Genomic DNA, 14001 nt, shown 5'->3' with positions numbered 1-14001 from the left:
GGTAATACTCAAGATGCTGTAAGACGTAACAGCGGAACTCCCTCCTGTTTCCCCCTTTATTAAATATATGTATGTCCACCAGCACAAGTTAAGCAGAGACTTGGTGGCTTCCTTTGTGAGGCAGAAGCAGTAGTGGCTTCTATAAGTGCACTTATTAAAATATATTTTCCTACTACTCCCGGCCCTGAAGGATCATCTCAGCTTATGAGAACTAAGCTTCTGCTTATCTGATTATTAAATCATTTCTAAAGCAGATGGGGAAATACAGTGGTTTAAACAGCTAGGCTGAGACTGCATGGCTAAAAATAGTATAGCAGGCTCCTTTTAATTAGTAAGACGATCAAATATGACAGAAGAGAGAGATGTAGATATATGGATTTGTGTGTATGTGTGTCTTTAAAATTAAGTTATTACCTCAATACCAGGTATTATTTATAACATATATGATACATGATGTCTGATTTTTATGATGCCATTTATCTTCACTTGGGAGAGACGACAGGCTAACTCTGCTTTCATAATGTCAATCTTTGCTGTATTCAAAAGGAAAATTGTAATAAGATAAACCTGCCACTATGTGCAGTGCCGTCATTTTTTAAATGAGGCGGATTAGTAAGTGCTCCAACGGAATAGACTCTCAGATCTGCTGCTCACTGAGATTGACCCTTCCACAGGGCCCCCATGGAGATCATGGAAGAACCAGTCTAGCTTTATACTTGTGATTTCATGTCATAGGAACCCAGCTTAGGGCCAAAGGGGTGATATCTATCCTACCACTGTGCTGCCCATGTATTTTTGAGGAATCTTCAAAGCCTTAACAGGGGAGAAAAGAAATCTGTTGCCCTTCTGCTCCAGCAGCAGCCCTTTGGTGTCTGTCCAGGCTGTTGTGACAAGCTTCCAGGAAACACATACTGATGCCACGCTTCATGCAGGTAAGCAGAGGAGGTTGAGGATGTCTGGCATGTTGGGCACTAGGTCAGACAGATGTCCCTTGCTCCAAGGGGAATCCAGACAGGGAGGCACTGCAAGCTATACCCTTTACTACAGGAGGACCCAACCAGCGGTGGACACAACCCCCTTCTTGGCTATTGCATAAAGGTATCAGCTTGTACTTTGAAAGGACCTGGAAGTAAAAGATGAATCATCACTGAAAATCTTGCCAAAGATTTTCCAGCCAAACCTTAAGCATATGCTTAACTTCAGTGCGCTGCAGGGTCAGCTAGAATATGTGATCCTGTAATGAGGAATCACTAAAGCATAGTGGAGCTCTGGAAATGAAGGCTGCTGTATTGCTCTACTCCTACACCGCTGGGGAACTGCAGTGGACTTTGGAGAACTAGAGCATGCAGAATTAACTTTGTCTTAATTTAGTCCTCTGAGTATGCCATGAAATTATGACTTTGGTAATGCTGTCCTCTGAGGACATTCTGACGTGCCAACAGAGTGACTATTTTCTCATCTGACGGTAGTGACAAACTGCCGTAATGCAAAGTATGAAAAATTCAGACCCTTCCTAGTTCTGTTAGCTACCATGCCACTGGAAGATGACATTTTATATCTGTATTAAGAAAAATGAAAGAAAATGTTTACAGTATGCTTGCTAGTAAAACATCAATGAGCTAAAGAAGACCAATCTACAGTGATTTTCTTTACAGGTACTTAGATTATAATTCTACCATCCCAAACAGAGCTTGTCAAGTTACCCTTCAAATCAAATGCAAGAGAAAAATCCATCCTTGGCTGTGTTACTATAAACCCAGCCAGTCTAGTAAAGTGAGAGTTACTCTTCCATGTATTTGGCAAATCTGGGAGCAGAATTTACCACTCGGTGTAAATATTTCTGCATAGTTTGTTTTGAAAAAAATCTTGCCTATTCCTCTTTCTGGCAGACTCTTGGAAAGTAGTAAATATGCAGATGGGCATAGTGATATATTTTGTATCAACATATTTTAAATGTGTGCATATGCATTAGCTATATAAATACATTCCCCAGGAAGTCTGCCAGTGGATATACTACAAAGCTCTGCATGTTACATTTGGGTTTGCTTGTGCAGTGGCATGACAGCATCAGAAAGAACCCCTATAGGCTTATTTGCTCTACAAGAGCTCACACTTACCTGAGCAGTTTCCCCTTTTCGATCTGTATGTACAAATATTTTATATTTATATGCCATGTGTATGTATCTAGTGTATATATAAAAATACATACATACACACACAAATGTAAATATATGTACCATATATATACATAGAATCATAGAATCATAGAATGGTTTGGGTTGCAAAGGACCTTAAGATCATCCAGTTCCAACCCCCTTGCCATGGGCAGGGTCACTTCCCACTAGACCAGGTTGCTCAAGGCCCTGTCCAGTCTAGCATGCCTTCATTATAAAGCTGTTGTAGAGCCATAACAAGGTTCATGAATTTTCTATGAAATATTGTTCTGTACAGTAGCTTCTATGGGAATCAACCACTTGATGACTGTCTGCTATCCTAGTATCACCTTGCAACTAATGATGGGTGATACATGAAGACCATAGCATTATGCCAAAATCATATGACATACAGAGTCAAAGTGTACTATTTGATACTAAGCAACACATGAGTAATTTCTCACTGAGCCAGTTGCTGCATATTCATCCTCAGATCTGTGATCGCCCTGTGTTGCCCCATGCACACTGTCTGTCCCACCCTGTGCTGTCCAGTATCCTTGCTCCTCCACCCCACTTGCAGCATCTGCCTCTGGTCCTGCCTCCTCTCCCTGCTCTTTCCTTTCTCTGGAAAATCTGCTGCACGTGCAGATCTCTGAAAGCAAGTGGGACAAGTGGGTATTGCCCAAACTCTGGGGTCCTGCTTGGGGGGATGGAGAGAAGCAGCCCTGGCAGGTGCCCAATGCCACCCTGTGCTGCAGCATCCCTTCCCAGCTGGACCAGCTTCCTCCACCTGGAAAGAGTGTCTGGAGTTTGGACACTGGTAAAGGACAAGAGAGGAAAGGACATCTGTTGACTGCCCTTGAGATTCCACTGTCCCCTTACATAAAGGTTTAACAGTGTGATGTTTCTTGCTGTTACTGCACTCAATTTCTGGTATCAGCACCATGAACTAGTCAAAGGGTATTGCTCATCACTATTTACATAAGCATTGGCAGAGGGGGGCAACAGAGGAAGAGGCTGCAGTGCTGTGGGTGGATATGGATGTGTATATGCATATGGTATCATTAACCATGCACTATATAACCATATGGATACTGCTGCAATGGCGCTATGAGAACCATGCTCTTCTACTTCATTGCGCAAGGAAAAGCCACAACAATTACTGTAGTGGGAGCACAGCAAGAAGGCAACCTTGCATTTAATTCTAGACAAAAGTCAATCTGCTTTTGCAGTGATGATAAGCTAGAATGAGCATTATGGAATTCTGCTTCCTGCCCACCCACCTCCCCCCTTCTTTACAGCTACAATTTAGATGAGCTACAGTACTAAGAAAAGAAGCTGCAAAAATGCTAGCTGCAAAAATAAAAGATGAAATAAAAAGTCAAGCATCCAGATTCCCCCCAACTGAAAATGAAACTCTGAGGAGAGGGAGGAGGGAAAAGAAAAGGAACTTACCACACTGCGAGTGAACTTTTCTAGAGAAGTTCTACGACCTTGCTCATTCTCTGGCTTAACAGGGAAAAAAGTGCAGAGAAAAAAAATACAGAAGAAAACCCTTCAGCTCAAATGCAGTTTTTCAAAACAGCAGCAAAATATAAAGAAGCAGCTAGGGGAAAATGTTGTAAAGAAATGTAAAAAGCAGAAATCAATGTTTGCAAGAGCAAACATAAGAAACCAAAACCCCTTAAAGAATGAGAGACATCGCTACTTCTACTCTCGGAGAATGTCACCTTTTCTCCTGTGAGTTTTTTGATCAGTTCAAACAGGTCTGTGCATTGCTGCATCTCACAGCTATTGGTATTGATTTCTTGTTCATTGAATTTTCCTTCTGTGGCTGTTTGAGCTGGGACCTCTGATTCTGCTTAACATCTGCCAAACAGCTGATTGGAGGCTCCCATCCATTTGGTTTAGAGAGATGGAAAAAAAAAAACACAGCAACTTTTACAGTATTAAAGAGCAATGTGTGAGTGAATACAGTGCTGGAGGAAAACCGCCACTGAACTCATTGCCAGGGAACTTACACTTCTCCATTTATCCAGAAGGCAGAAGCACATTTCCAGTAATTTTGGCTACATCAAAACATATGACAGCATAGGTATGCCTGTGAAAGGTCACGGAAAGATACAGGCAGATCTGGGCACTGGTATTTTTGTATCTGGAGTACAGGACTATTCATATGCAAGAAAACATTCAACTTCACTGTGAGAAGACAAGCGTGTGCATCATGGCTTTATTAACATATCCCTGAGAAGGTTGCTCACCGCAGCGCTTCATTCACTTGGCACGAGGGAGATGTAATTGTCACTAACAGGGAAGAACTAAATAATTTATTGGCATGTTTGCTGGAATATCTAAGAGAAAAAAAATGTTATAGAGAAGAGAAGAATCTCAGTAACATGAAGGAAAGCTCATTGCAGGAACAAAGCTGTGGTAGCTGCTGATTACCAGGAGAGAAACTTACTTTAATGTGGTGAGCCAGTGAAATGGAGGTGATAAGATGAAAGTAAAACTGCAGCAAGGGGGATAAGGAGCTACATATACGGAAAGCCAAAGCAATGGTTGTGCTTGACACTGCACTGGAAATAAGCATTGCACTGGAGGTGCTCATCAGAGGCACCTACCTGCCCTATCATATGCCACAGATTTAGCTGCAGTAACAACCCCCAGGACAAACTACCAGCACAAAACTCAGATAGAGAAGATGTAAGGAAGCCAAAGCATATCAGAAAAACTGGATGAGAACTTGTGTAGGTGAGTCTAGGCAAAACCTCTTGATGCTTCTGCACGTTCATCACAGCTGCCACAGCTCTCTGATGTCTACAAGGGCTAATTGTCCTCGCTGCATCATCAGAGAGGAGAATAGAACATAAGGCTCTTTTAAGACAAGCAAATATTTTGTCCAAAGCAATATTCTTTGTCCAAAAGAAAGAGTCAAGCAACCTCCCCACTTATAACCATTTGAGGATGACACATCACCAGCTCTGATGTCCCAAAAGCTGAACCAATAGTGAAAACTGCATTTTAGCCACTGACAGTGGAGCCAAGGTCCTGGAGCATGTACCAAGCAACAAAGCAGGTTTCCTATCTCACAGAAAAGCAGTAATGTACCCAGTCCAATGCTCCCCCAAAGTGTACTTATCATGCACTATTAGTTGCCTCTCCCTGCATGTGAGAGGAGAAGAAAGAGAAAAGAAACGTCAGCCTCACTGTTCCGCTGAGCATGGCAACGGTGCGAGTGCTCAGAGCATCACAGATCCCCTCTCTGAAGAAGCCTCAGAAGTGTCCCTGCACCTGGGTTGGCAGAGGTGACAGAGAATTGCTGCAATCCTACTGCCTTGGCTGAACATGTCAGGACGAGCAGGACTGAGGACAGCAGTGCACAGCCATGTGCTGGCCTCTGTGCTGGACTCCTGCAGAAGTGGCAAGACATACCAGCAGCCAAATTAAAGGCATAATTTCACTCAGGAGAAGAAGCACCTAAAGAAAAGACAGAAGGTTCTGCAAGACTCCTGGGGGCACTTGGATTCTATGGCATCCCATTGCTGTGGACTGAAAATCAGCGTCTGGCCTGACTGCATTTTAAGTGGAGATTTGCCATGCACTGGGGGCAAAAAAGTAAGCTGCTGAAAACAGACCATGTTGTGCACCTGCGCTTGCTGTCAAAATTTAGTGTCTCTGGTTTTGCTACCTGCAAGGTGTTGCAGCTTTCCACCCAGCAGGAAGGCAGGATGATGGTCTCCAAAGATGATGAACACTTTGCTGGGGTTTCTGAGAGCTCCTCTAGCACAGAGGGGATACCCACAAGGCTCCTTCCCTGCAAGAGCTGAAGACATGCGTGGGGGAGCAGGCACAGAGAGCACTGATAGTGTCCCACCAGAGCGCCTTGCAAGTACAGACTGCAGCAATTCTGCACATTTGGCATGGGGATGGCAGGCTGGGATCAGCTGAATGCGTGGAAAGCTCATCCCCATAGCATCTAGCTCTGAGTCAAAGCGTGACATTTTCTAGTAAAATAAGAAGCAGCTGAGGCAGGCTGGCTGCAGAGTGATGAGCTGGTTTGAGCAGCTTAAATGGCAGCGGGTGTGGGTGCTGGCTGCACAGCTCCCTGGCTCTTCCTGCCTGCTTGCCTGCAGACCGCATGGCTGGCAGCCTGCTGCGGAGGTAACTGCCTGCCCGCATCCCTCCAGTGCGGCTGGAGGTGTGGAGTGTGGCCACATGCACAGCAGAGGAAGGAAATGTAAAAATAACAAAGTGAAAACAAGAAAAGAGACTGAGTCAGACGTTTCTCAGTCCTGTGAACATATCTGGGGTCCTGTGTGGCAAGGCTGAGGGCCCTAGGGCTGTGCCTGCTGCAGCACCACAGTTGTGTTTGCGCAAACACGCACTACGACTGCAAAGGGAAAGGCAGAGAAATGTGTGTGTGCCAGGTCAAGCAGTACTCCTAGGTGCTCTGGATGTGTGCATTTGGATAAAGATGGAAACAACCACCCCTGCTGCAGATTAAAACCTCTCAGATCAGGTAGGTGCAGAAAAATAGATTTCACCCCTTAGGAGCTGTTCTCTAATTATTGACTGTCTCCTCCAAATTTTCCTGTTTTCCATGATTAATTATTTACCCAGCCATCCCAATTTCAAGTTCCTTTGTGTAGATTCTGCTGGCACAGAGCAGTGTAAGTAGAAAAAAACTTATGAAAACCAGCTGGCATTGATTATTAAAAGTAATTATAAGAAAATTGCTCAGCATCTTTGTAACACTCAAGCCAAGTCCTGCCACTGAATCAAAGTGGTCATGTGTACCCTGACGGGACCGAGATGGGAACAGAATCTGTAGTAGGAACCTTCCTGACAGTATAAAGCAGTCAGGACAAAGGATTTGAATAAAAGCAATGCTTCAAAAGGTTTATGCTGAAAATGGAGCCTGTTCCATTGCTGACACTTTTTCCCAGGGATATGAAAAGGGGTAGGAAAATACATCCAGAAACTTGTTCTTCTGCACTGCAGATCTGCAAAAATCTTTCTCCTTCCCTGTACACATGTACACCTGTGCAAAGCGAGAAAGCAAAGGGCATGTACAGTGCTACCAAATGGCTGGAACAGTATTTTGCATGTTTTGTGACCTTTTGTGCAGGACCATGGAAAACTGACCCTTGTCTGAACCAGCTGGAGAGGAAAACAATGCTCTAAACCAAGCAAAGCCAACCTTCTCTTCCACCGGTGTGATGGGGCTCACTCCCATGGCTTTGCAGCCCACCTGCACTGCAGCCACAGCAGCCTTTTCAGGATGCTCCCCTGCCTGTGGGCAGGCCTGTGGGCAGGGCTGGATCATGGGAAGCCATCCTGGGCCAGGCTGACATGAATGCTGGTGCTGTGACAGCTCAGCTGCTGCTTCAGCTAATGCAGAGATGCCCACCCATGTCATTATTTCACCTTTACAGGGAATAATGAGAAGTGCCTTGAGGTCTTCTCTGTTCCCTTCTCTCCCTCTCCTCAAAAATAACCAACAGAGCATGTGTCAGGCTGCTCCTTCACCATTAACAAAGCTCCTGTGCTGCCCCTTTCATGGTGCATTCACTCATCTATGCTGCTCTTTCCCCAGGGAATAAACCCTGGCTCTTCAGTCACATCATCCAACTTGAACACCTCCTTGCCTTGAGTAAGGAGGTTTGTCATGGCACTTATTCTGAGGTTTGCTGCTGTCTAAGGATAGCCAGCCACTATTTTGGCTACCATGGAGGAGGGCTAGGTGGCAGCACAGTGGTGATTACCTGCTGTAGTCTGCAGCAAGATGCATTATCTACATACAGGTCGACACTTGACTGCCCAGCACATGTGGGGTGTGTTGAACACATACACAGATGAACCACAATGAGTTGGTTGGGATCTCAGCACCATCTGGATAGTCCTTCACCACTGAGCTGACCACTTTGAGCAGCCTCATGATTTCTACCTGCTGCAGGGGGAAGACAGGGCATGGAGGCAGAGAGCTTGAATCAGGCCAGGTGTACAGCCATTCCTCTTGAAGACAGGGCTCTTCCTTCATCCCTCCTCTTCTCCAGCCTGGCAGGGGAGGAGGACCTCTGTGTGAGTCAGGGAGCTACACCCAGCTTTCCCCCTCTGAAGCTCACTGCTTCCAATCACACCCTTGCTGGAGGCCAACCTCATGTTCCCCGCTGAGCACCATGAATCTGCAGGACTGAGGCCAATAATGCTGTGGTTATTTGTAATAATGACACTGGGAAGAAAGGCGAAAAAAGTTTAAAATGGATTAAGAAATCATGTATGCTTGTCTGTACGCAGACTACGTCCACTGTCTTGCATCAGTTAGTGAACAATATGTTCCTTTTATCCTCCCTGGTCCCTGCCTCATAATTCCATCATTGTATCTCAGTCCTGACCCATAACTTCTCCTCCCTTCCTGCCCTCCATTACTGCTCTCCCAGAGCAGGGAGGGGAAGCTCCCACTTCTGTGGTTACTGTACCATGTGGAAAAAAAGTAACTCTTCAAACCTACAGTATCTCAGAAATCTCAAAAATGTCAAGCATGTTTTGAGGCACTAATCAAGCCTTGCCACCTCTCTACTGTGCAGGTTGCTAATATCATTCCCATTCAACAGAGAAGAGGATATGAGGTATGCAAAGTTGAACCTTCTTTTCCCCAAGGTCACACAAGAAAGTAAGTGGGAAAACCAGGGGATGTGCATGGATTTTGTGGCTCCAGTCACACAGTCAACCTTTCCCTTTATCCTGCCCTCTCACCTTGCCACAACCCACAGCTGGAGGGCAAAAGATCCCAACTGACATAAACTTTTCCACAAAATATTCAATGTGTAAATCTCAAGCCATAGCGAGGTTCATTTGCTTTGCGCAAGCAGCTCCTTTAGTCCAAGCCTACCATGCTGTGCTTCTGACAGAACTTATTTTCAATAATAAAAGTAAGGCTATGCCATATCACTGCGCTATACAGGCAATGTTAAGATAATATCTTCGGGACAAGACACACTCATGCCCCAGAGAGATATACTCATCAAGTCTTAAGCAACTGCAGTGAATTTCTACCCACATCAGTGAATCCAGGAGGCTCTAAACCAAATCCTTCATCCATGCAGGCTTCTCTCTCCCTTCCCTCCCTTTGCAGCTATTTAGAGGAATTTTAAAGGGATGCCTCTCAAAGCTGCAACAAAGATCGTACCATGCATCTAGGAGCACAGAAACTTCATGTTCTTTCTGTCAGCATCTCTTGTACATAAACTGTTTCCAAAATGTTCACTTGCACAACACAATGCAATGTGATTGCAAAGAGCCTCACAGATTCTGGGGTAATATCAACTCCCTATCTGCATTGTGTGAAGCCTGGTGAACAACGCATCTGCACAGATCTACTCCTGAGATTTTTTGTGCCTTGCTATGTTTACTCATGCACCCACAGCTCCTTCCAAAAGAAACTTGATTCTTACTTTCATGGCTGTGTTAACATGACACCAAAACCTGCTCCTCTGGCAGTTTGCAGGGGGATGAGGATGTCACGCTGTCACATCCAGGGCTTGATCTGACAGGAAACAAGGATTGCAAAAAAATCCCCCTTAACCACCTCCGGTTTGAATGGGCTCAGCTGGGAGAAGAAAACTCTCTTGATTTTAGGCACATGAACCTTCACGGGCTCAATGGAGTTTTGGGGAAAGGAGAATAATTAACTGATAGAGACAGGAAAATGGCAAAGGTTTTTATGCTTTTTACCATCAAAGGTTTTGCCTTGCACCTCCTTCTTTTCCCACAGCCTCTGAACTCTAAGCCAGATCTAACCTTTCCAAATGTAAGCAGCACTGGTTTATGCTGTCTCAAACCAGAGATTTTGAAACAGATGATCAATGGCTGCCCTCATTACCTTCCCTTAATCCACCTGCCAGTAGTCCCACGCACAGCAAAGAGAGGGGTTTGTCTCCTTTTGTTACCATTTGCATGCTTTTAGGGCACAGTGACAATCAGGACAAAAATACCACTGGGATTTCATTGTATTGTGCCGATGCAATGTAATTTGGCAGCACACAGAGAATGCAACAGAAAAACAGCAGGGAAGATGGTGATGGGAAACCACACACTCAGGCTGCAGGAGTCAGCAGTCAGTTCGTGTACAGTCATGGAAGCCAAATGTAAGTGGGACATGTACACACATCTGTGCATGCACATGCACACAGAAGGACACATAGACTAATAGGAATAAGTCAGGAGGTGCAGAAAGCATTTGAACACAGCCACAACTGCAGAGACCAAGTAGTTTATCTCCCATCCCCTTCAGAAAGAAGGGACACTTGGACAGGAGCTGCCGTAACTCTATCTAACCACTCCCTTCCTACCTTGACCTGGGGGTTCCTGGCAGAAACATGGTGTTGGCAGAGCACATGCAGAAACCAAACAGTCTAAGAAGAGCTCAAACCCAGTTCTTCTGTAAGACAATGTGGCTGGAATTCTCGATTACTGCATGGGAGTTCCCATGGGAGTTCTCATCTCCAAGGAAAAGGAAACATCTCTGGGGAGCCAAAAGCAAAGGAAAGGGAGAAAAGGAGCATGGGAATCACTTCAGGGTCTATAGGTAAGGCATCCAAAGGGAAGATCACATGGCGAGGCTAGGGACATGAGAACCAGAATGGGTGAAATTTGGACCAGTAATGAATAACTGCTGGGTTCTGTTTCTCATACCAGACACCATCTTTGTCATGAGGAAGAGGCAATGCAATTTTAATTGCCTGCACTGAGTTTGAGCAACAGCTGTGCAAGACAAACATTTTCCATATTTATACCTTGGGTCACCATGTTTTCCCCAAAACTCACATTGAGGCTGTGCATACGGATGCTGTACCCTGTGCCCCCAGTGAAGAAAACAAAAAGTGCTCATTCCTTTCTTAAATAAAGAAAAAAAAAGAAATAAGCAATATTTTAATTTTCACACTAGCAGCAAGCAGCAGGCAAGAATCAAGAAGTGTTAAGAGATGCAAGCATGTCCTTTCCAACAGATACCTTCTTCTTTGCCAGCAATAAATCCTGGTAAGCATTCGAACGGAGGAAGCGCGCATAGCTGTCACTCTTCATCAGCTTGTAAATGTGCTCCTATGGGACGGAAGGAAATGAGAAACAGAGAATTGTTATCAAACCTCATTTAGACATCACAGGGATTTAAAACACAGCGAATTAGAAAGAAGAGAGACCAATCAAAGTTCTAATTAAGTCTGCTATTATTGATTATCTGTGTTGTGGTAGCGTACAGGAGATCCATCCTGGGGCAGGACCCTGCTGTGCCTGGGGCTGTACGAGCACAAAATAAAGAGATGGCCCTCACCCTCTAAACTGGCACACACTGTTTAGTAATCAGTGTTACTGTCTGAAGCCCCCAGATTATCAGCAGGTGTCTAGCCAGGCTGAAACTACTGGGATGTCTCAAGAAGGAAGAAATAAACACCAGAAACTGTCCCACAGGTTAGGTTTCATTTCACCACTCACAGATCTTGAACTCTCATGGAGCACTCCCTTCCTGTTCACAGAGTAGAACTGGTACTTGGGCATATTTCATCTCCACTGAAGATACATACTGAAAGTAAGCCAGCCTATTAACATCCTGAAAAAGCCTGTATTTCTGGTGACTATGCAGGGTGGTTATACAACTAGATCAGATGTGGATGGCTATAACATATGCATAAAGGTATGTCAGATGAGTCCCTTTCACAGGCTCTTTTCTTCTCCTAGCAAGTCAAACTACTGTTACCAGTTTGCTCTGAGAGCACTTACTATGCACACCTTCAGACTTAAAAAGTGGTGTCTCATTGTGGCAGAACTTAATGCCTGCCCTTTTCCTACCTATGTCCTTGCTTAGTTTTGCTTTCCTGCTAATAATCCCTTAACAGTCAGCTCTTCTTCTAATTGTCCCTGGATTTCTAATAGATATTACCCCAAACACCAAGAAAACAAAATCAAAATACTTTGACTAAATAATGACTGAGAACACACTAAAGGAACTCAAGAGAAAAAACAGGCACCCTGGGTGTTTCTTTTAGACTTTGCCCAGGGAAGCACTTTTGTAGAGTTAATGAGCAATTTTATCTGTACTGATTTACACAATGTGAAATATTCTCTCCTGCCCTAAAGCCACTGTGCATGAAACTTTAGAACAGCCAAACCAGACTGAAGTTGCATAGGTTATTTCACAGTATTAACAAGCCGAGCAGAATTCCCTTATCTTCACCATCACGGGTAATTAGTGATGACCTGTCTATACACAGAAGAACTGCTTAATTCAGCTTTCTTGCACTATTCAGTATAGTCTTAAGAGGGACATAACTGCCACGGTGTTTCCTACAACACAGCATAAACATATCCTTTGAGCTAGAACCTGGTACAGAACAATCTTTACTGGTTAATTTCCATACTTGCTTGTCGACCTGACAGTTCATTTGTGTAGCATTATCTAGCTGAAGGGTAGCACAAGATTTTGCAATAGAAATGCTCAAATAACGCACTTTAGCAACTGTCACCCTTCCTTGCTGCAGAAAAACACAAGGGAGGCCATATCTTCGTACTTCTCACCTACAGCACTGCCTTGACATTTCACATCCAGCTGTGGGTCATTTGCTTTATTTATTCCTCATAGCAGCCTTCCAGTATCTGAAGGGGGCCTATAGGGATGCTGGGGATGGACTCTTCTTTAGGGACTGTAGTGATAGGACAAGGGGTAATGGGTTAAAACTTAAACAGGGGAAGTTTAGATTGGATATAAGGAAGAAATTCTTTCCTGTTAGGGTGGTAAGGCACTGGAATAGGTTGCCTGGGGGGTTTCCAGAGCCTTCCTCCTCCTAGTGGTCCTCCCTTGCAGCAACCAGTACATGAAGGCTGCTGGTGGAAGGAAGTGCTGAGGGGTGCAGGAAGGTGCTGTGAGTAAGGTAATGGGTGACAGACGTACTTCAATTAACATTTGGTAGACATGTATTTTACTGTTGGTTTTTCAGTGCCTTTGGACTCCAAATGGTTTCTTTATCTGTGGTCAGACAACCGAGTGTGCTCTGAAAAACAATGACAACATTTTCTGAAAATAACATCCATTGCCACACAGGCAGGTCACATGAGCTGTTTGCAGGCCAAGGAGAACACTCCAAGGCTGGCCATACAACCTGCCAGCACGCCAGTGACAACTATCATTCTTGCTCATGTCAAGACGACTTCATGTGCTTGACCTTAAAACAGTGTAAATTCAATATCTGGCTGTGGGAAGGGGAAAAAATTACTTCGATCCTGAGATGAAATAAACCACAAGCTGACTTCTTAACTGAAGCCCTTCCCTAAGAAACAGAACTATTGCACACCCACAGCCCAACTGCCACTGTGATTAGCTAATTGGAATGAAACATTTTCTCTGCTTTTCACATCTTGGAATCACTGAACAGCAACACTGCTACTTTTCAGTGGCTCACCAAAGATATAATCAAACAGGGAATAACTATTCCTAGGCTTTGAATGCTAATGAAGAAAGAAGGCTCGGCATAGGGGAAGTGAGGGACATGTATAGCTTCAGAAGCAACTTCACTGCTTAGAATTCAAAGGGCTTGCTTTGAAAAAGCTCTGGACTGGAGGCACAAATGATACTCTGATCATTTATTTTACAGCACTGCCTTTCTGAAGCACCTACTGGAAGTCTGAGCCGGTTGCTCAGGTCAGCAAAGCCTGCCTTCCAATTTGCAACAGTACAGGACAGCTTACATTGCTGCAGCCAAAATCCCCACTGAGATTGCACCATGAAGGTTCCTGCTAAAATTGTGGCTGCAGTGTGTGTTCAGCCCAGTTACACAACAAATCTAGCTGCAGGACG

The 14001-nt window shown here is 44.5% G+C and overlaps 1 protein-coding gene across 2 annotated transcripts in view; it reads right to left on the bottom strand.

Annotated features, from left to right (window-relative positions):
• Positions 1-14001, bottom strand: part of RGS6 (regulator of G protein signaling 6) — a 140490-nt gene that overhangs the window by 14488 nt on the left and 112001 nt on the right. The window contains exons 15-16 of one of the 2 annotated variants that reach the window (XM_061376384.1): positions 11166-11255; positions 3609-3662 (exon numbers count right to left, since the gene is read on the bottom strand). In XM_061376384.1, the coding sequence (XP_061232368.1) occupies positions 3609-3662; positions 11166-11255 (144 nt within the window). The remainder of the gene's footprint in view (positions 1-3608; positions 3663-11165; positions 11256-14001) is intronic. The other variant, XM_061376385.1, reaches the window with a different exon arrangement.

Source organism: Neopsephotus bourkii, unplaced genomic scaffold (assembly GCF_033783945.1).
Source record: "Neopsephotus bourkii isolate Nb327-2 ecotype Australia unplaced genomic scaffold, CSIRO-AGI_Nbou_v1 NB_1707, whole genome shotgun sequence".
NCBI lineage: Eukaryota > Metazoa > Chordata > Aves > Psittaciformes > Psittacidae > Neopsephotus > Neopsephotus bourkii.
Note: the sequence above shows the minus strand (reverse complement) of the source record. Positions and strands in the feature narration are given on the sequence as shown.